Here is a 22478-nt window from a genome sequence, read left to right as displayed (position 1 = left end):
GATTCACTGTGATCGTAGAATAATTTGGGTTGAAAGAAACCTTAAAGGCCATCTAGTCCACCCTGCCCCTATGTCTGCCATGGGCAGGAACATTTTCAACTAAATAACATTGCTCAGAGCCCTGTCCAGTGGGCCTTTAATGTTTCCAGGGATAGGGCATCCACCACCTCTTTGGGCAGCCTGTGCCAGTGCTTCACCACAAGCATTGTAAAAAAGCTTCCTCCACATATCTAATCTGAACTGATCCTCTTTTAAAACCATTGCCTGTTGTCCTGTTGCAACAGGCCATGCTGAAAAGTCTCTCTGCATCATTCTTATGGGCCCCTTTGTTCCTGAAAGGCAGCAGTGAGGTCTTCTTGGAGGTGGTTGGCTCAAAGTCAGCTTGGCTCCAGGTCAGCAGTGCTCTACCCAGAGTGCAAGGGCAGGTCCTACTAGCTCAGTCATGACCTGATGTCTCACAGAAATAGGGAATGTTTTTTCACCTTGTGTTTTGTAAATGGCTTGTCTTATGGTTTTCTTGTGATTTTCTCCTCCCTCTGTTTAGAAATACGGATTTTTTGTGGATGTTAACTCACTCTATGGGTTAGCGTCTCATTGCACAAAGATCGAAAGATTCTGAACTTGATCAGCTGAACAATATTGCCAATATAGGACTTCAAAATATTGTACATAGAAAGGGGAAAAATAAGGAGAAGGATAAATTCAAGGAGTTACTAGGGAAGGGTCTAATTTTATTTGCGTTTTGTCTCTTGAGTTGAAGAACGTCTATAAATTACGTTTTCAAGACTGTGACTTAAATCTTGTCTGCTTTCAAGTTGTACTTAAAGTACAAGTGGACATTCTCATGTACTTTAGTCCAGCAGCTAGTTTTAAAGCACCTTATGATATATCAATAGGCACACAATACCTTCAACAATGTATTTTCAGAAACAATGCTGCCAACTTAATATTGTATCAACTGTTTTCCCTTTCACCTCTTGGAAGTGGCATCAGGGGGGATTCTGGGAAGATTGACTGCATTGGCAGATAGAACCCATCTCATTAAATTGAATTTAAACCCTTGCTTCATGAGCTTAATAGTGATTCATAATTTTTTGTCTTTTCTTCAAGAGGTTATTGAATACACTAGGTAAAATAAAGGATATAAATATTCATAAATCAATCATGTGTTCCCATTAGTAGGTACTTGATTTTAACCCAACTGGTGTACACACTGTTAAGGAGTATAGACTAGTCTTCCTAAACCAGACAGTTAGACTTTTTGCAAAATTAGTGACAGAAATTCTTCCATTCATTTTGCAAAAAAATTTTAAAAAGGACACTGTAGCAGGCATCAGTTCTGTGTGCAAATACATTGTGTAAAAGAGCTGATATATCTTTAAGCCAGATGTGTAACCTGGATTTTTTCCTCCAACTCTTGCAGGCTTTGGTTTTGCAGATACCTGCCAGGTCTCAACTTTTGGACTTACGAGTAATAGTTGATGAATCAAGGATGTGGCTGCTAAAGACAGGGTCATTCCCAACTGTCCTTTCATGTCCGGTTATCTCGGCTGTTTGAGGGGCCTGGAAAGGCCCGGGGTGGCCTTGGGGCAGCCCGCGTATCGAAGGACGAGAAGAGGCTTCAGTTCTTCTTTCGGTTTTTATGTTTATTAATTATCTAAAAGATGTTCTTTCAGCCGAACAAAGATCTGCTCAGCAGTCAGCCATGGGCACACTGTCTGCCCTCCCGGGCAGCCACGTATCTTTATACCCTTTGTTACGTGTACAATATTTATCATTTTTCCCCAATACCATCTATTCTTATAACTCGGCGTACTCTCAGTAATAACCAATCCAAAGGTGCCACCGTGGCCAAAGAAGATGGAGGAGAAGAGGAAGAAGAAGGAGGACAGGACACACCCCAATTCCTTCATCTTACTCCTCCAAACCCCCCTGTACATAAATCCTAAACCCTGTGTCTCACCCTCTAATTAACTAATCCCTTCACCATTCACCCTGTGAAGCCCTCATCCTTGTCGTCTCCTGTGTAGGGTTAAAGTCCTGCCACCAGACACTTCTGGCAACATTCCAGGACTCCCGAGCCCCCCAAGGTGGTCTCGGTGGCTCAGCATCTCAGGACTGAGATCTTGAGATCCGACACTTTCATGCTACCATTTCCTTTTGGTTGTTGTAAAGCAACCACCAAAGCTTAACATCAGAATCTGACAAAACCCCTTCCTTCTAAATTACAAAATCATTGAATGGTTTGGGTTGGAAGGGACCTTAAAGATCATGTAGTACCAACCCCCCACCATGGACAGGAACGCTATCCCCTAGATAAGGTTTCTCAGAGCCTCATCCAAGCTTGAACAGGGCAATGTCCAATCCTAAAGTATCAATGCCTTTTGCGTAGGGCATCCACTTCAGTCAGTGGAAGTTTTTCCCACTGGCCTCAGTAGATGCCAGTATTCAGAGAAGTTGTTTTTAAAAGTAAGAGTAATCAATATAAAAAAATCAACATAATGGCCAAGAGAGAATCTGATCAAGATATTTTGCATTTTAAATCCAAAATCAAACCATGTACAATTTAGATAGAAGCTGTGTCTGTTTCTAGACGTGGTGGTGTGCAGCCTGATTTTACTCTTTGCAGAGTCTTTCTGATTTTAAAGTAGCTCTCTCCCTGTGGGGCATCAGTTATTGGGATATTTGTTGGTGGTGTGGAGGTGGTGGATCTTTCAGAGGGGAATAATTTGAGACAAAAAAAGAAGAACATACTTAGAAGCAACCAAGCAGTACTTCAAATTAACTTTTGTTTGCCTTTTCTTTTTTCTTTCAAGATGCAAAATGCTTATTTTTCAACTTCTTTGTTTATTTACAGTAGTTTACAACTCATTAGAGGTCCTAAATCCTTTTCAGAGTTTTGCAGTTCTTATTCAGTTAGTCTTCTTATTTGGTAATTAGACTGAAAAAAAAATGTGATTTGATGTATTCAATAAGATTTGAAGTGGTAATGAATCATTATGTGTTGTAACTGGGCAGGATATTTTTAGGTAGCTGAATCATTAAAAAAGGTATATTATTGGATATATCTGTTTGTTTCATGTAGTGACTGGTGTAGTATATCACTTGCAGTAGGAGTATCAGAAAACAGTAGCTATTCCTTGAAGAAACAGCATTGGAGTTTTTCCTTTAGCTTTCCCTTTAAAATAAACATCTGAGTAGATTCAGCCCATGTGAAAAATCCTGATGAATTTATGGCTGTGTTCTATAACGTTTCATCATCCTCTCACACAAGGCCATATGTTTTCACTGGCTTCCTAAACAGAAAACTTTTGATTTTGACAATGTATTAGCAAAAATAGCATACAGGTTTACTTTTTATGTTTTGGCAGTAAAAGTAAATCTAGGAGTACTATATATATATATAAATTAGCTTCTGCATTGTCTCAGCATTTTTAATTTCAAAATTGAATTTTTCATGACAGTTCAGACACGTTTCATTAATGCACTTTTAGTGACTCTTAATGATAATGCAGTTTGTAAAGTGAAGTTAGAGTAAATGTGACGTAACTTTGCAATTCTGCAAATGTGTAATGATGGGGCTAGCAAAGTGACTTCATCCATCTGTGGAATATTTCAAGGTCACACCTTTATTGGCTACAAGATTTCTAACTAAAAAGACAGAGGATGACAGTACTTACACTTGGATATTGTTTGCTTACTAAGCGTGAAATGAAATTTAACAGTGCAGCATGTCTACATTTGTAAATTTATTGTGGTTGTTTAGACTTCTTGGAAAATGAAATGTCAAGTTATCACTCTTGGCTTCCAGGATGTGATCTTTAGGCCCAGCAGGAAAGTTCACTTTGTAAACTTTTCTTCAAATAAGTGTGACAATAATTTTTTAAAATGTATTTCTTAAGCAAAACATAACTGCATCTGAAGTTAGGATGTGGCAATACCAGCACAGCTGGGAGCATCTGATGCAGCAGCTGCTCATTATCATAGTCCTTGGTACCGCCAGGCATCATGTTCAGCTCAGTGGGACAGTGAGTAAGGTTAAGCTCTTAAAAGATTTCTAGATTGACATCCTGTATCATAGCAGTACAAAAATTGTGTCATCCTCACCTGAGCAAGTCGTGCATGAAGCAATTTGCAGGAAAGACAACTCTTAAGAGTAGAGGTTAGGATGGTCAGTTGTAAATACCTGAGACACTGTTTTTTAAGGGATTGAACTCTGACCTAAGAGTAAAGAGAGAGGAGAATTGCAAAACAGTTTATTAAGGAATCTTCATTGTCAGTCAATACCACGTGATACTCTGCACAAAATGGTATAAAATCAGGGAGAATGTGTGAGTATGTCTACAGAATTGCTTTAGTGCTTCTAAGCAAAATATTGATGGTGGGGTAGTCCAAATAACAGTAATTACAAGTCAGTTTGTAAAAGACACATCCTGTCTGAATTTGCATCTTTTAGAACTGTAGATGTATTCTGAGCATCTAAAAGAGTGAAAAGGTTTCTTGGGATATCTCAATAGTTATGAAATCGTTTGGATTGTGAAGTTTTAGCTGTGTCAGTTTTGCACACCAACTGATAATGATTTAACTGCTGTGGTGTAAAATTTCCTTAGTGTTTTCTTTTATCATTTTGTTAGTGTGGGTGAAAACTGAGGTCTCTCAGTACCTTGGGCTCTTGAATCTTGGGGTGATTAATTACAAGTCCTTTTCTGTGACTTTATAATTAACAAGAGGAATGGTATGTATTTCTTGATATGCACGTTTTTAGTCATGTGACCAAATACATAACGCGGTACAAAAACTCCAGGAGCTGAGAATTCATAACCTGCATACCAAGAGAGCAGCAGTGCCTGGAGGTGTGGATCTTACTGAAGAGCACAGGGCTGAGTGTGAGGATGAAAATGATTGTTAACGAGTGTTGTAAAGTGGATGTGTTAGGGATGACTTCTTGAGAACAGCATGGAAAGCATTTGTATTTACCATGGACGAGGAGTGCCACAGAAGAGGAGTGAAGTAAATCCTGGTGTACAAAGTAACTCTAAAGAGAAGTTTGAAAATATTTTGCCTCTTCTGAGTGTCACAGAATGTAAATTCGAAGTAACCTTTCATTTGGGAACTGTCAGCTTTCAAATAGAAGGAACCTCAACCATTCTGTTGCTTCTGAAATGTATTATGAGGTCAAAGATCTCATAGTCTTTATGAGTAAAATCAGAATTATTTGTTACAGCCTTTATTATTACCCTGTAAAGAGTGCAACATTGAACAAGTGATTATATTTAGTCTGACAATTTTATATGGCAAAGTTGTTATTGTAAGAGTGAATTTACAGCAGAAAATGTCAAACTGTATAGCAGAAGTAAATGAGATTCAGAAGCTTGGGATGTGATGCTTTTTTTCCCTTTGGTTTGTCTTTTAACATTCAAATACAGGAATGCTGTTCTCATGGAGGACGGAGCAGACAATTTTGAAGTCTGTGCTTTGGCTTTGTCTGTAGTTCCTTTGTTAACATCTTAGCAGCAGCACTAAGCAGATTTTCTCTACTTTTTTGTTATCTTTGAAGTTTTACTTTTTCTGTTCCCCTGGATGGAAAGAGGTAGACTTGAACTAGGAAACAAATTAAAAACTGAACAGCAGAACCTGTTCTGTGCCCTTGGAATGGGGACAGAAGGGAAGTGAAACCTCATACATAAAGAGGTGTCAGCAGCTCTCATTTCCCAAACTGCTGTTTGGCGTGAGAGAGATGAAGCACCACACTAATGTTCAATGGGCCTTGCTACTGAGAGCTGCTGGATGGAAACCTCCATCCTTCAGAGCTATGGAAATGTACTTGGGCCTCATTTCTGTGAGGTTACATGTGAAGTTGTCCTTTTTGCCTTTCAGGTCTTTTTACCGGTCTTTTTACTTTGTATGCTCTGCAGTTTCAGACTGTGTAAAGACAACAGGAATTACTTAAAACTGGATGTGGAGGATATTGAGAGAGAAGGAGAAGGGTTAATTCATCTGGGCAACTGGATTCTTCATTACCATCAGGTTAGCCTGTGCCTCTAGGGCAGCGGAGTCCAGATGGATGGTTTAATTTGCATATATATTTACATAGTCTTTTATTGTAAATTCATGTGATCATAATGAGGAATTTCTCTGTAGTATTTTCTTGACAGTTAACAGAATTTTCTTCTTGTCAGAGCTCACCTGCAATAAAATCTTTATTTATTTACTACATCTTGACCCTGATAAAACATGGAGCTCAAGATACAGCTCAACTTCCTTTATGCCTGTGGGTTTTTTTCCCCATAGATACTTCTCCATTATTTCAATTTTATAGTTGCCTCCAGAGTTTTTGTATTTTTCCCTTCAGATTTCTTTCCTGTTGCCCATCTTCTACTACTTCTAACTGCTCTTGCAGTTTTATTAAACAAATCACAGAAGTTTCTTGTTGCAATAATTGGTTCGTCAGAGAAATGCAAAATATATAACAGGTAGATGTTTTCAATAATGAGACACAACAAGGTTTTTACTCCTCTTCACAACTAAATATTGTTAATAGAAGAGGGGGAACACAGCAAAAAGTCTCTTACATGTCAAGAGATGTTGAATGGTGGATTCTCCTGTGACTGAAATCTCACACAACATATTCAAAGAGGTCTTCCACTGTCAATTAACTGTGAAATCCCACCTTTTGCAACCTTGTTTGATGGCACGCTATAGCTCCTGTGGTCTGCAGCCTAAGAAAATATTTTGATGCTTTTGTTTTAAGAACTTAATTTCATGTATTAGCTAGGTATTTTTGTTCTGGCCAGCTGTAATTTCATAAATTAAATATTCAATCTTTGCAGTGTTCTATGTGCATTTTAATTATTGTTAGAGTTGAAATGTGCAGTTGTTGAAAAATTGAAAATCAGGGAAATATAATATTGTTTTTACTCAGGGAGGAGTAAAAACCATATCCATATTCCAAACCATATCCATATTCTAAACCCCTCCTTCATATGTATTTCATAGTTGATTTGAGATATTCTTTGTGCATAAAATAGACACATGATGCAAAATCTTGGTAGTGTTCCCTCTAGCCATTTGCTACATTTCTTTAGAAAGATGAGAACACCTTTAATTCAGACTTTCCTAGTCTGAATAGTAAAACTGAACTGTGTTCTAGTTTTACTATTTTAAAATTTCAGTCTGCTGCTTTAACCCTGAAGGGGTTTTACATATGGTTGGAATAGTTCTCTGCTTAGCTTTTCTTGAAGAATGATTATTGGTGTCACAAAATATTAAGGAAATTCAAAGTTTTTTTGTACTTAATTTTACCTGAGCAGTATTTCCTTGGTGGTAGTAAAATTAGCATTTGTTAATGCATATGTGTATCTTCTAATTAGCCACTTACTTAAAGCCAAATAGGCTAGAAAGATGAGAAAAAAAATATAGAATGTATGCAAACGGCTTTAGCTGAGTTGAAGGGGAAAAAAAAGTGTTTTTTCCCCTGAAGCATACATTCTGCATGAAATTCAACTTGACAAGTGACCCTTTCAAAACAGTGCCACAAAGATTTCTCGGCGTTCTCCATATATGAGAGGCTGTGTTCTTGTATTGTATACACAAGCAGTTCCCTCTAAATGAAAGTAGCCTCTTCCTCTCTCCTTTGTGCTCTATTTTATCCTCATCCTTGTGTTGCCATTCACATCTATGAGCACACTTTTATATGTGAGAAAATTTTGCAAAAAAGCAAAACTACTGGGGATGTTAATACAAAATAACATATATGATCAAATACAATAAAGAACTCAAGTTCTTTATTTATTTCAAAGTACTGAGAATGTGTGTGTGTTCACTTGCAAAAAAAAGGAAAAAAGAGGGAAAAGATTTGGTAGATAATTTAATTTACAGCTAGGTGATGCAAAAGCTGAACTCCAACTCTCAAGTCTTGCATTAATTTAGGAGCAGAGGACAAAAATGGTCTATGATTCTGTGTGAGCAATTAATAACAAGAATGTATGACTTGTGAAACTGAATGTAATGCATTAAAATCAGAGCAAACTGATAATTTCACAGTGTATAACAAGTATTAGATCTTAAAAATAGCACTGTGGATCAGCAGTATTTTATCACCATTCAGTTCTCCTGCAGCAGCAATCTAGAAATAGGGCACTGGTTATCCTGCATGTATATAAACTGTCAAATGGGAGAGAGATGCAGTGCAGTATTTCATATGTCTCATGTCTTCATATGCGATGCTCTTTTCAGATGTCTTTAGGAAGAGAAAAAAACTTGTGTTTGGGATCTGGCTTGACAGAGGGGTTTTGGGTGGGGCAGTGGTACCCCAGGGGGTGGTGGGCTGCTGCTAGCTACTGCTCACACACAGTATTGGCTTTGAGCACAGCGCTGCTTCTGTGTATGTGGGCCATATGTTCTTACAGAGTGTAATAGATTGTTGATTACAGGCATTTTATAATTTTCAAATTGATAAGCTCACATTTTGTACCAAGATATTCAGAGCAAAGAGTGGAAAATTGCAGCCTTGACATGAGCAATTGTCGCGTGTGAACAAACATCACTTGAAAAACTAGAAAGACAAGATGATACTGTAAGGTAAATAAGGGGAATAGTTCCTTTGTTAGTTATTGTTGGTCTTCAAAAACAATGACAGCAGGTTATCAAAGACATCCCTCAGTTGAAGGAGAAACAGAAGAAATGATTATTTCTTCCTTTTGAGGCTTGCTGTACTTTTATGCTTAGGGGTTTGAGGGAGGTGGGAAAAAACCTGTTTCCTCTATTCAGCCAGCCTCCAAGAGCTGTTTATATTAATCTTAATTTTTGTATTGTCCATGTATAATTCTGTGGGGTTTTTCCACAAGAGTAGCCTGAAGCAGGTAGATCTCTGCAACTGCCATTTCCATGGTTGCCTCCCAATGAGGGGCATTGCTTCCCCCAGCAGGAGACTTTTAGGGCTGCCCAGAGAAGCAGAGGGAGATACAGGAGGGTAGGAGGGTTCATCTGTCTAAACTATTCTTCTTTTAAACAATGAAACATACTGATTAACAGAGTGCAAAATACTGCCCCAAACTATTAATATTTGGTGCCTGTTCCATTCTGTATTTATGATGCAACACATTAGAGAGTCTTGCTTCATGTACAGGCTCTGGTTTCAAAGCATCGTGTTTTCAAGTCCACTCAAATGGAAATACTTGTTAAATATTTACTACTGTTGTGGCTTATCCTTGGATACCAAGATGTTTTTTCTGCTACTTTTCCCAAATACTGGGAAAAGTGCTGTAGAAAAGAAATATGTCACTTTCACAAAATTGTGAAAGTTTACCTTGATAACTATATAGCTAATTTTGTGGAAATAAATTGTTAAATGCAGATATTTGCTGTTATGAGAAACCTACTCTTTGCTCTGGGTAGGGTATCAAGACAAGTCAACGCTTAAATGCTGACATCTGTCTTCTAGAAAATTATCCATGGCTGCAAAAGCATTTATGCTTCAGCTCAACTTTGCAAAAAGGACTGTCTTATTTATGTATGTTTTATTATTGCTGTGAGGTCTTTTCCAGTGAGTCACTGACATGAGAGTGATCCAGTTTGATGGAGCTTCTCCTTAATGTACACAAATTAATTATCAGAATGGAGTATGCAAATATTACCTAATTGGTGCCACTTGGCAAAATTTTTGTTATGCCAATCATGCTGGAGACAACATGACAATCCTTGCTTCTTCTGAGGAGTCCCCTTGGAAATGGTAATAGGATGCTTGCTTTGATTGGAGTAGGCAGAAAAGATGAGCCAAAGAGCTTCAGACATATTTACATTGCAACTTTCTGTTGTGGCTTTAAAACACCAGAAAATTGATTCTCCAAATTCTAGTTCAGAGACAGCTTCAGAATATAAACCAACATCTAATTTTATGCCCTCGGGGCATAATTATCCTATTCTCTTTGTCATTAAGGATGAAACTCATTGTCATCTTGGATGTTTTGCATTTTAAAAATTTGAAAGACAGTATTTGTTACTTTCTCTGCTTGTCCTGTCCAATCAATACACCTTTCTGAAACTGCTGTATGCCTCTATTAGTTTCTGCTTTTTTATTTCTTTTCAAGCAGAAGGTTCAAAGAACCATGTTCATGTTCATTAGGAAATGAGTTCTTCACCACAAGAAGCTGCAGAAGGGTGAATCCTGAGCAATGGGGGAAGCAGTAGTTAAGCTGTTTATTTTTTTTTTTTCCTACAGTGTTTATGAAACTGAGTTATCTGTGTATACCTTTGAAAGTAGGACTGTGATTAAATATTTACAGGTATGGCATGAGGAGTAGCTAATGAATGTCTCCAGCATTTTCAGCAAACAGTAGCAGTGGTATGTAATGCATATGAAACAAAAATTTCGTTGAGAAATCTTACTAGTGTAGTAAAGCACTTAATGCTCCGATTTGTATTAATATATAACAACAATGTCCTCAGTAAAGGTATTTCCTTCTCTTTAAATTGCCCCAAATACCGCAGTATTTTAGGTCAGAGAAAATCCAATCAAAAGCTTAGTTTGCTCTGTGTTTTTTTTTAAATATGTAAAAATCTGAAATTATATGTGTCTGCTGTTTGCATTCATGTAAAAGGGAATGGCTGTGTGATTTACATGCTGGCAGGCTTGTCAGTTCGTGTGTTAGAAACTGCAGGCCTGCTTCTGCATCTTCAGCATAGGAGATGGAGCCTGGTTTGTGTAGAGAGTAGTTGGTGGTGGGATAGAGTGAAGTGCAGCAGAGCTTGAACCTGCTCTTCGTGTGTGAGGAGAGCTTGTGCTCCCCCTCAAGCCCTTCATACCTTACACACAACATGGGTGGGAGCTATTACCACGAGCACTGGCCAGTAATACCATTTGGTGCATGATTTTCTGCTTTACTGTAGCAGCCATATAGCTGCGTGATGCACCTCGTGAGCACGAGAGAGAGGGGGAAGCCCATTGCACAAGGGAATAATGTACTTTCCAAAGCTGAAAATTTGCCCAGTTCTCTCTAGACAGTGGTCAGGTAGTTGATGTCCTGCACCTGCTGCTTGTGTTGCTACGTCAGATCATTTGGCTGCTCCCATATTTGCCTCTTTGTTGTAGTTTTCTTGTTATGGATTGGTCTGAAGTCTCCCTGGGGTCTGCTGAGGACTAGGGAAACTGCTTCTGCTGCACTATGTTAAGAACTGAGGCAGTGGAAAAGGTTGTATTAAAAGCCAAGTGTGTCTGCTTATTCCAGTTTTCAGCTTTCATTTAGAAGACAGTTTAAAAGCCAGAAAGTTTTACATTTTCTCCTTTTTAAAAAGCTTTGTAATTTTTAATTGAACATAATAATTTAACTTCGTGGAGCAGTGATGGCTGCAAGACTTCTTGACTGTTTCTGACACCTACAAATACCTTTTTCACATCTGTCGTGGGGAGAATCCTCAACAGGGGCAACAAACCAACATTTCCCTCTCTGAAAAGAGAGAGTCCTGCCTCTGCTGTGGGCTACATCTTTGGTTTTCATGTTTGGTGACAGTAATGTTTTTGCTGCTTGGTGGCAGAGTGCAGAAAAGGTGCAAGTTGAAGCCTTCAAAACATACAGCGATCCCTTCCTAAAGTCATAGGTGAAGTTTCTTTGGCTTTTTAAATTTTGGTAATATGCCTGTAATACTCCTCTAAGGTCTTTACTATTTGAAAGTTGAAAGCTGTGTGATAAAACCAGACTTGTAATGAAACACAACCTCCTTATAGAAGTTTTACTAAAAATAGTTCTGGTGGTGCCCTGGGGGTGTTCATCAGCTAGCGACAGCGACTGCATTTTCACAGCGGGCAAGCAGGGCTGGTGAGGTCAAGGAGGATGAGTCTGTATTCCTGTGGGGAGCTTGGCAGGAGCATCCAGGGATTTTTGAGCTTTTACGGATAAAACGAGCGTGGGTTTGTGACACTATTGTTTTAAAATACCTGGAAAGCTGGAACAAGCCCAAAAGAATTCCAGTTCTGTCTTTCAGTGTGTGTGTTTTAGGATCCCCAGGCATCAGGTCTAGTTGACCTCTACTTATAACTTTCATGTGTTTCAAAACTAGAAAATCCCAACTTAATACTGATTAATCTCTGCATTCTTCTTAAAAGCAGAATTGGTAAGTTACAATCCTGGTTTTTGCTTTACTTCTTCTTTTCTTCTTTTGAAAACATTGCCCTGGTTTACTCTTTGCAGAATGACTCACTGAAATGTCTGCATCACCAAAAACTAATCCCTGCTCTGCATGCTCTCCCTTTTCCAGACGATGAACCTGTAAAATCTGTTTTACAGGAAGACTTTCTGACTTCCTTATGCTCTTAAGTGGAAAATGGTATCTCTTGGGAGCCTGTATGCAAGTGACCATGTTCAGCACATAGTTTGACTGAGGTGACTGCTTGATCCCTGACTTGTGCCAGCGGACAGGAGAATTCGTGCTGGACTAGGGAACCTGAGGACAGTGAAAAGCCCCTGACAGATGTCAGCATGTTAGCAGTCAAGCAGTCACTGCTTTTGTTTTTGTGCGGGAGGGAAACTTCATAAGAAACACGGATGAAATTCCAGCCTTATCTTAGGGAATGCATGTGGGTTTCAGGCATGCAGCAAGAGAAAAAAGCCAGCACCTTTTCAGGCTTTTTGCTTCTTTCACCCTGTGCAAAGGATATTCTGCTGCACCTTAATTTTAAAGTTTTTTGAACTCTGCTGGGATTTGAAATGAGTATTGTCACAGTGTGCTTGTGATGTCGCTTCCTTTGTTTGCCTATTGCCATATACCCTGGCCAGCTCTGTAGGAGACCTGTCTGGAGTGCCTTTTAATGTTTAGATCTAGCAGTGATTAGAATACACTAATGCCCAGTGGGTATATGTGTCATTTTTTAACAGCTGCCGAGCTTTCTCCCTGCTGCTCCAATTAACGCATTCGGCGCACACTTGCCTGTGAGTGGGCTGTGTGTATGGATTAAACCACTTTGCTCTTTATTCATCCAGTGTATGAGATGCCAGAAATGGATTGGCGTGTTTCCTGTTCTTACAGCAAATGAAATCAAACATGCTCCTGAGCCTTTGCCCGGGTAGATAGAAGGGCAGCATTTAACTGGCAAATGGAAACCTGTTTTGCTGTGAGATATGGTTCAGTCCATTGACTAACATCTATCCCCGCCTCCCAGCCCCTCTTCAAATGATGGAGACACAGGATAGGGAGCTCTCAGTGCTAGGCTTCCCCTTGCTGACAAGCAGGTCTTTTCAACTTTGCCCTCTGCTGCTTAATAATAGCTGGAGATCCTGAAATTCTCCTTTTGCTTCAATGCTTTCCTCCTGTATTTATTTTCAGGTTGAAATATTCCAGTCAGTAGATTTGATAAAGTGTGTCTGTTTGTACCCCTTTTTTAAAAAAAAGGGAAAACAATATGCTTCCTAGTCAGAGCTGAGATAAGGGAGGGGTTGTTTAATGGTAGCGGAGCGGCTGGTGGGAGCCGCAGCTCTGCTCCGGTGCCTGCAGTTGATTCATGCTGGGACAGCTCTTTGTGAAGCTGAGGGCGAAGGGGGCTGCCGGCTGGGGCTGTGAGTGAGGAGGAGATGGAACGCTTCTTGGGCTTTGTCAAGCAGATACGAAGATCAAGGAGAAGAAAAGGCAAAAAGTACCGGCCAGAGGAGGATTACCACGAGGGCTATGAGGATGTCTACTATTATGCCTCAGAACATTTTCGAAGTAAGTATTTTGCATAACCTCATTTTCCTTTGGCTGTGTTAAATGTTATGTTCTTAAGATGTTTAAACTCCAGAAATGCAAGCAATATTCCTCCCTTGCTAGAACCTGAGCCTCATGTATGTATTAAAGTCAGTTCCTGTGAGAGCTCTTGCTGGCTCTGCTGCTGATGAACAATACAAAGCATCTGAAGTGGCACAGAAGCTCTCAAAGTAAAGAGGGTCTGTCTGCAGACTCTGGTGAGATTTCAGATGCAGTTAATCCAGTCTGACTGCTGGAAACCTTTTGTTAAAACACTGTTGAGAAGCGAGTAGGGTGGCAATAGCCCTTGTAGAGTGTCTTTAGAAGGCTGTGTGGATATTTTTAAAGCACTACAGAGGCAGCGAGCACTCATTTGTAAGCTGAAGTTGATGAATAATGTTTGCTATTGAGGGAGAGTCAGTTTACTAAGCCTCCGCTGTGACCTGGTCTTTTCAGTAGTGAGTAAATTGAGTGGGCTGGTTCCTCACTGCAGGTCCAGGACCACTGCTGGAGAATTAAGTGGGGATTTTTTCTGCTGGCACTCACGTGATGGCACTCAGCAGCTCTGCCAAAACCAAAATAAACCACCTGCTTAGAAATCCCTGTGCAAAGTGTATGCTGGACCCTGCAGCTTCTTAGTTTGTCCGCTGTGCCTGTCAGGTATCAGAGCTGCCAGTCTGCCGTGGTCTTCTGGAGAAGAGGATGTGCCCAGAGGCGCCCACAGGGAGGGTGGGAAGGAGGGAACTGCACACAGCCTCTGCCTGGGGTCTTGTGTGGCACTGTCAGGGCAATGTGGTGGCAGTATGAGCATAATTCAGCAGAAATTGCCTGTTTGTGCTGTTTTGGCCACTGGTTTGGGACCTTTGCAGTGAAACTGTGCCTTGTTGGGCTGCTGAAGTTAGATACATTTTTGTTGTTCTGTACCATGTGAGTGACTGTCAGCATCTTTTTTCCTTCATTTCCACATTGCTGAAATAAATCATAAGAACCGTACATTTGTTTTAAGATAGAATGATAAATGTGATTGTGCCTTACAGCACCAGAGAACTGCTATCTTGTGGAAAACTAGGAAACAAGAGTTGTCCTTATTGGCATTCTCCCGGTGCACCATGCTTGCCTATCTCTTAAAGACAATCAGTGTAGGATGCTTGATTGTTTACTGGGCTTCTACTTGATACAAATTTGTTTGCTTTCAATTTTTAAGAAAACCTATTGTGCTGATAATTTTAAACAGTACAACCTACCTATGTTGTTAAGAGGGAGTTCTTGCAAGGAGAAGACCTATTTGGGAGGCAATGCAGTAATAATGGGTGACGTTGTGGCATGAAGCCTGCTACACAAAATCTACTACACAAGAACTAAAAAATTTAAATCTGTTTAGCACTGAGAATTTTGAAGGTGATATATGTTAGGGAAAGTACATAACTTCTCCTTGCTTTAATATGTAAATCAAAAGAATGTGTCAAAGCCGTATGTCAAAATATTTCCCTAGCTGATTGTTGTTGTTGAAGGTCCTTTAAAGAGGAAAGCAAAGCCCCTCCAAAAACTGTCAAATGTAATAAGGGTTTCTTGACTGATGATTAATGAATTATTAACTCATAACTTAATGTATGGCACTAAGATTGAGCCAAATATCTAATAGGTTTTTCCTTTTACTCTACTTAGATAACAGAAGAATAGTACATACTTCAGTTTGTGGAGGTCATAAGTATTTCAGACTGGATGAAGTGTGTGTCACATTTTGAAGTGATGTTTAGAGCAGTGTTCAAGTACTCAGATTGAATTGAACTCAAAATAGCACACAGCCCTATGGAGCTGGATGCACAAGGAGTTGGCTACTTCTCACAGTTACTTAAACCAAACAGTCACAGGAGATTTGAGCCATGCAGTCTTTATAGAGATACCATCTTGCACAATTCCTCAAGTGCTTTTGTCTGGTCTTTCCACGTGCTTTATGTGTCAGTGTTTTGGTTGGATAGGTGTGGTAGTTACTTAAATGTGCAAAATCTGAAAAGAGGCTGCTGGTGCTACTACAAATGCACTTGTCCAATTAAATTTCATGTGTTTGGGACAATGAAATGTTTCATATTTAATTTAATTATGGTGTGGTGTTACACTGTTTACAGTACAAATTTAGAGTAATTGCAGAGCTTTTAATAGCCATTCCTTCTGCAGTCATTTGCTTAAAAGAAATGTGTGCTTGCAGGAAAGATTGTATTTATTGTTACGATTTTTAGAATATCAGAGCTAATGAACTCAAATGCCTATTGTTCATTCAACTGAGATGAAGCTTTTTTAGATTTACTTTCTCTATGTTGTTAGGCATCCCTTCTCTATTATCATTTATGAGTTATATATCCAATTAGCCAGTACATTTGAAGATTGTCTGAGACAATCACTTTATGAGCTTGTTACTCTCTCTCTGCTTCCCCCATTTGTAATATGGCTTAGAGTGTTGCACAGGGAGGCAGAATTAATGGAAAAATGCAGAAACTGCATTAGAATAACCACAGGATCAAACAAAGACAACAAAGTTAAAAACAGAATAGGCCTCTGGGAATCACAGGAAAAAGGTGACTTTAGTTTGTCCTCAGCCCAGCTGTGCCCGGATGCTGGGATATTGTTGCTCCCACTGTTTGGTATACCATCTTTACTCCTCCAAAGCTTTGCCATGGAAGACCATATTAACTGTGATACTGGGACACAGCAGGATGAAGGGAACATGCAATGCTGCCTAAAGTTCCCCGAGTAAAAAAAATACACCCCAGCTCCTGAGGCAGATGTGTTTAGTCTTGAACTTTTCATCCACTTGTTTTCAGTTAATGGATAACCTTATTTGACATGCAGTACCAGGTCTCCTATCTTTCTGAAGTGTCTGTGCTATGTAATGCTAGAAAAACCAAAGTAACAATTTTGGTACGCAAGCACATATTGACATTAGTAGTGCAGGCATCATACTCATTTCAGTGAGGCTTTGCAGTGTGAACATAATGGGTGATGAAATTGCTACCCAACCTACTCAGACAAGTTGGTGCTTATTTTATAAAACACTTTAAAAAGTATCATACTTATCTTGAGCAGCATTATACCACTGCCATTCAACATGTTCCTTATAACAAGGCTTTGTGTGAAAAAGGCCCTTTTTATATTATTGCAGAGACTGTTTGCAAACCATCAGGAATGCTGCATAGCAGAACTTGCTGGAATGCTCCCAGAAATTACATAAATCCAATTGCTGAAGTCAGGTTGTTGTGCCAAGACCTTTGAGTTTCAGCCTAGTCTTGAGTGGGAGTGTGGTTTTGGGACCCAGCTCAACTTGGTCACCTCTGACGAAAATAAACACTTCTTCCCACACCCTAAAATAATTTCAGCACTAAGTCTGTTTTTCAAAATACTTGGAAGGATTTGGGTTTCTTTCAACTCATTTTGGAACTTCACAGGTTTTATGAAACATGCAGGTATAGAGGGTAAATGCATCTTGTTAAATTTTGCCTTATTTATGGTACTTCTGGTGTCTGTCATCCATCTCCTGAAAGATCTTTTTTTTCTCTTTAGTGGTCTTTCTTCTGATGATGATGTTCTTCTCAATGTGGTTCACGGCATAGTCTGTTGGCATAAAGATTTTACTTTCTGTGTAGCTACAATGACAATATTAAGTCATGATCACAAAAAGCAATGTTCTAAAGAATTCTGCTAGTAAGTACCCACTAACCTGAAAGGTCCTATGATTTTAGCCTTGACCTTAAAATGTTCCATTTAGTCACCAGGGTCCAAGGAATAACTTTCTTCTATCCTTTGTCAAGGCCTAGTATGTATTGTGTAGCAAGAGGGTTGATATGTTAGAGAAAGTAATCTGCCGTAGTTTACGTCTGCCGTGAAGTCATATATCATTTCCCTCTCTGATGCCATCTCTTAATTATTTCAGAATCATCTGGTTCCTCAGTTTAGGACCATCAGCCTCTTCTAAATTAGTTCTCTAAATACATGTGATGGTCTTTCCACTGATTTGCCCTTCTCCCTCCCTTTGTCATCACTGGAAAGTGAAGGGAAGGTATCTGACTCCTAGCCTAACAAATAAGGTAAAAAAGGAAAAACTGAAGGTTTTGTATGACTCAGAATTGAAAATGTCCTCTTTGTTGACTGAAATCTGGAAATTATTAAGATTGTATGTATGATACACTTCTCGGGATGGTGTCGGCAGAAAAACTCCACTTGGGCGTCAGTCTCCAACATAGGCTCAGTGTTATGGTGCAGAAACTCCCACACCATAGCTGCCAAAATGTTAGGAATAAAAGTCTTTGCATTTCATACTGGAGGTGGTTTTGAAGCTGTATTAAATACATAAGGCAAAACACCAAGGGGAGTGACATGCCAATGATTTCTTAATGATGTGGTCAGTAGCAACATCACTCTTGTCAAGGTTTTCTCCATTTTGTAAATTGGTAAAAATAGTTCTTGTTTGCAGCAATCTCACAGATTTGATTGGGGTTGCAGAAGAGTTAATGATTTTATGAGTCACGTGGTGACAAGGTAATTGAGTACCTCTTGCTCAAGCTGTAGAGATGTTAATTGATCCTGAGGATGAGGAATGCAGGACAACTGTTTTTTATTTTACAATGTTTGTATGTTGCTAGTTTGTTGTTAACTGGATGTGCATGTGTGGGGGGGGTTGTTCTTCACCTACCACAGATCTTGTCACATCAGTACAGTAAAATCTCAGCTTTCATAGAAACTAAAGTATTTGTTGAAGCCTGCAAGAAAAAAAGGTTTGGTAACCCGAGTAGAGGATATTGCAGGCTTTGAAAACACAATAAAAATAATATTTAAAATAAATAACTAAAATTTGTTTAAACTTATTTCCTTCATCTTTATAACTGTTATATGGTTATTGGAATCTGGAGATTTTCATTAATCGACTTCAAGTCTTGAGTATTTCTGTTTTACAGAAGTATTTCTGTTTTCCACTCTTTTCCTGAGATCTGGATAGCCCCAGTGCCTCAGGTTCATCATGGGTGTGATGCCCATGTCCAGACAGACTCTGTCATCACAGGGCTACCACCCTGTGTCAGTTTGCAAGCCAGCCTCGGTAATAAAGGAAGCTGCTGTGTTTGAGCTTTATTGCTGGGGCAGGCGGTGTCAACTTCCCCATTCAGGGTTTTCTGAGTGAAACAAAAGTGGTTGCAAGTGATTTTGTCTCTGCTTCCACTGCTAAGACTTCCCATGTGACAATAGCAATATTTTCAATTTTGGTAACATTCACACAGTCGTTAGGTAAGGGTCTACCCACATGCTGCTTCTCTTGCTTTTTCATCTTCTTTAACACGCATAGGTGTTAAAATTGCTGAAAAATTGTTGGGTTTTTTTAAAGCAATTGGTCATTGCATCTAGTGTAGTTTTATATTTCATGACATCCATCCTCTTGCAGAGAATTGCTTGATTTTTGATGAGGTATGTGTGTGTTTTGGAGATGATCTCATTTATCTGCTATCTTGTACATTGTGGTTGCTAGTGAAAGTGTTCTTTCTGGTGAAGCCAAGTGGAGGAGAAGAATTACATACTATGCTCATTTTATAGACAAGCAAACTAGTAGGAGTAGGTAAAAAAAGAAGACTGTTAGCAGCTCTTCAGCCTCCCGTGAAGTTATTTATGTTTTCTAAGCCCATAAGACACATGCATATATTAAAATCTTATTTTACCCCTTTTATGGTTTATATTAGTTAAAACGTGTAAGTCTGGGGATGAGACTTGTGTTTGTAGATGTGTAGTCTGTTTGAATAGTAGCTTTAGCTGCATTCTGTTGTTTATATAATTAAGATACAATAAATGGGTGTTGTTTTTTGTGCTGCAGTAGTGTGATACCCAGCTACACAGTCTGTTAGTGTGGCACCAAGACCTGAGGCTGTGGGGTTCCCTGCAGGACTGGAGCAATGCATCTCTTCTTGCCAGGCAGGTGTGTGCTGGTTTTGGTGAAATATTTTCATTTTTTGTGAAACGGACCACAAAAGCCTAGTTTTGTTTTTTACTTAAAACTGTCATGCAACAGCCAGTTTTAAGTTTGTTAGTAATAGGATTGCTTTTTAAAATGACCCTTTGTGGCTCTTCTACAAGTGGCCCTTAGGCTCCTGGGGCAGCACAGAGCATGGACAGTAAAACATTGCCTTGGAGTTACTTGAGGGAAAAGAACTTACTTATTTGAAGGCACCGAAATAATGAGACCTGAGTTATATAATTCTTTGCATGAAGTGGAAACACTTCTCCCTGCGAGCAATTTTGAGTGTACAATTTCTTTCGTTTTATCTGTGCCACTTTTCTTTCATTTACTTTCCAGTCCTATTCTTTACTGAATAACTAAAGATCCTGATTGTCCCTGCTCAAGAAATTTACACATTCTAACTCTTCCTCTTCTTACAGTGGCTACTGTTATAAGGCTGTACCTTAGTGTTTTAGAGAATTTGGTACCCTTTATGTTTTAGTGTGTCTAGAATATATGATGTTCACATTCAGACAAAGAAATTCAGAGATCTGGGTTTCCTACTTCCTGAAGTGATGTGTAAGTCCTTGGTTTTAATCATGGCTTTGTCAGTTTACATCATGAACATGTAGTGATGTGATTGCTTTTTGCCTGTGGATATTGTGAAGTGAATAAAATACCAGGTTTTATGAACTAAAAGAAAGAGATAGGAGCAACTACTGAGGTGTCAGTTTTAATATCGGCCTTCAGTTCCAGTGGAAGACTTGAAACAATTAGTAGAATGAAGAAAGAAACAATATAAGTCCCCTGCTGACGAGATTATAAACATTTATTGAATGATTGCTGTGTTTTGTTAGCAGGGCGTGACAGGAGCTGTCATTAATCATCATCATGAATATAAACACACCTGTTTACCATAGTTATTATTTCTGTAAGACAAATGTGGTGGTAATCATCATATGTGCAGAAATTATTGGGAATTTTGTGTAGTGTTTTTTAGCAGAAAAGCACAGGGGTTGTGCTGTGACTGGGTACTGGGGCTGACGATGACTGCACGGCTGATGACCCAGGCCCCTTAATGCTACTGATTTTGTTCAGGGGGTTTTCTAGTTACCCTCTGAAACCCAGGAATGATACACAAATCAGCATTCTGAGGACTCATAGTCCAGATTTAAAAAGCAGCAAAGCTAAGGGTGCTTCTCGGAACTTTATTTGGCCCCTCATTAAAGAGTCCTTAATGAAGGACCTGCTCAGTTTTGCTGTAGTGCTGGTGTGGCAGAGGCTGCACCAAATCCTGTCAGGGCTCACCTCCCGTTTTCCTCACTTGGGAGCATGAACTTGCAGATGTCTGCCACCAGTTGCTGTAGCCAAGGGGGGTTTGGTTTGTATATCCAGAAATTACATAAGCCTCAGTAGTCTGAAAATCCAGCCATAAGGCATCTCAGACTTCAGCCTTTCCATTCTTGCATACCTTTGATGATAATCTCCCTGTACTCTGGTTCTCTGCCTATGAGATGGGGTTAATCATTCCTCTCCTTCACAGATATGCTGTGGAAATAAATTAGTATTTGCTAAGCTAGCAAATGCTACAGTGATGAGCACCACAGAAGAACTTGGGGAGAAATGAATGTCTGACTAGAGAGAAGGTCTTGAATAGTGGGTGGAAATTAAGGTATGGAATTACACTTTGAGCAATGAGGGGAAAACAAGGTCTGAAACAATTCATCAGGTAGTTAATATAATTTCTTTTGAACATTAAATGAAATGAGGTTTCATGAAAGAAGTAGATCAGGTAATTACAGATTGTGTTGTAATGCATATGCAAAAGCAGGCCAAGTTTAGAAATTCTTAAATCTGCATCTTGCAGTGTGCTTTTTTAATGGTTTGTGTATGTGTGCACATGCATGCTGTAGAGAACATGGAGCCAACAGTTCTGGGGTTTAGCATGCCATGGAAATTTCATAACAACATGTTATGGATATAATATTTGCTATAAATGAACCAAAATCTCCTTGAAGTTAAGAAGCAGAAGTTAATTCTGATGAGTGGCCTTAGGATCTGATCACGTGTATCACTTCAGTGCATTCTGTAGTAACAGTCCTTGTGCTGACACTGTGAGGGAGCACTGTGGGCAGCTATGGGACAAAGGAGGGAGGAAGCAGACTGATTTTTTTGGCTGTATCTGGGCACTTTGAACAGATGATAAGAGACAGTTGAGGTGACCTATCTTTGGAAAGATTACCATGGGAAGAGCCAAACTTTGGAAAGCAAAAAGGAGAAAAGTGATTTAAGACAGCTCTAGGGGAAATACTGTTTGAATGAAACTGAAAAAGAAAGTGAAATCAAGAGTATGCAGTAACGATGTGAAGTATTAACTCAGTAAATTGTTTTCAAGTCTGTTTGCAAATGCTTCCTTTGGGTGTGTTTAACAAGCTCTGTGGCTGCTCAGGTCTATTATATTTTGATAACATTGTCCCTCTCCCAGAAGGGTAAAACTCTTCACTTAACAATGCACTCTGTCACTATTCTGTCAGCTGGTAGCATCTCTATTAAAAAAGAGAAAGTATTCACAATGTATTACAAGTGAATGCAGTAAAAAATGCATGCTATGCAAACATATATTAAATACAGAGACATACACACTTTTTGGCCTTGATTTCTGTAGGTTGTAGTAGGAAATACTTTAAAGCCCTTATGACCTGCTACCTGCACCCCATTTTTAGGAGCCTAGTTAAGTTGTGTGGTCATCAGGGATGAGTCACAGCAGTAGCTGCAGGCTGCGGTGCCAGCTGTA

At 39.3% G+C, this 22478-nt stretch overlaps 1 protein-coding gene across 9 annotated transcripts in view; it reads left to right on the top strand.

Annotated features, from left to right (window-relative positions):
* GRIP1 (glutamate receptor interacting protein 1) overlaps positions 1 to 22478 on the top strand; it is a 307698-nt gene that overhangs the window by 80925 nt on the left and 204295 nt on the right. For 4 of the 9 annotated variants that reach the window (XM_064701888.1, XM_064701883.1, XM_064701890.1 and 1 more), the window contains exon 1: positions 13398 to 13695. The exons of 2 other annotated variants lie outside the window; for them this stretch is intronic. In XM_064701888.1, coding sequence (XP_064557958.1) covers positions 13563 to 13695 — 133 coding nt within the window. In that variant the 5' untranslated portion in view covers positions 13398 to 13562. Of the gene's footprint in view, positions 1 to 13392; positions 13696 to 22478 lie in introns of those variants that run through there. 3 more of the 9 variants (XM_064701891.1, XM_064701892.1, XM_064701886.1) reach the window with 3 other exon arrangements.

The sequence above is a fragment of the Zonotrichia leucophrys genome, chromosome 1A, assembly GCF_028769735.1.
Source record: "Zonotrichia leucophrys gambelii isolate GWCS_2022_RI chromosome 1A, RI_Zleu_2.0, whole genome shotgun sequence".
Lineage (NCBI taxonomy): Eukaryota > Metazoa > Chordata > Aves > Passeriformes > Passerellidae > Zonotrichia > Zonotrichia leucophrys.
The sequence above is the reverse complement of the archived record's forward strand: the minus strand, read 5'-3'. Positions and strand labels throughout refer to the sequence as shown.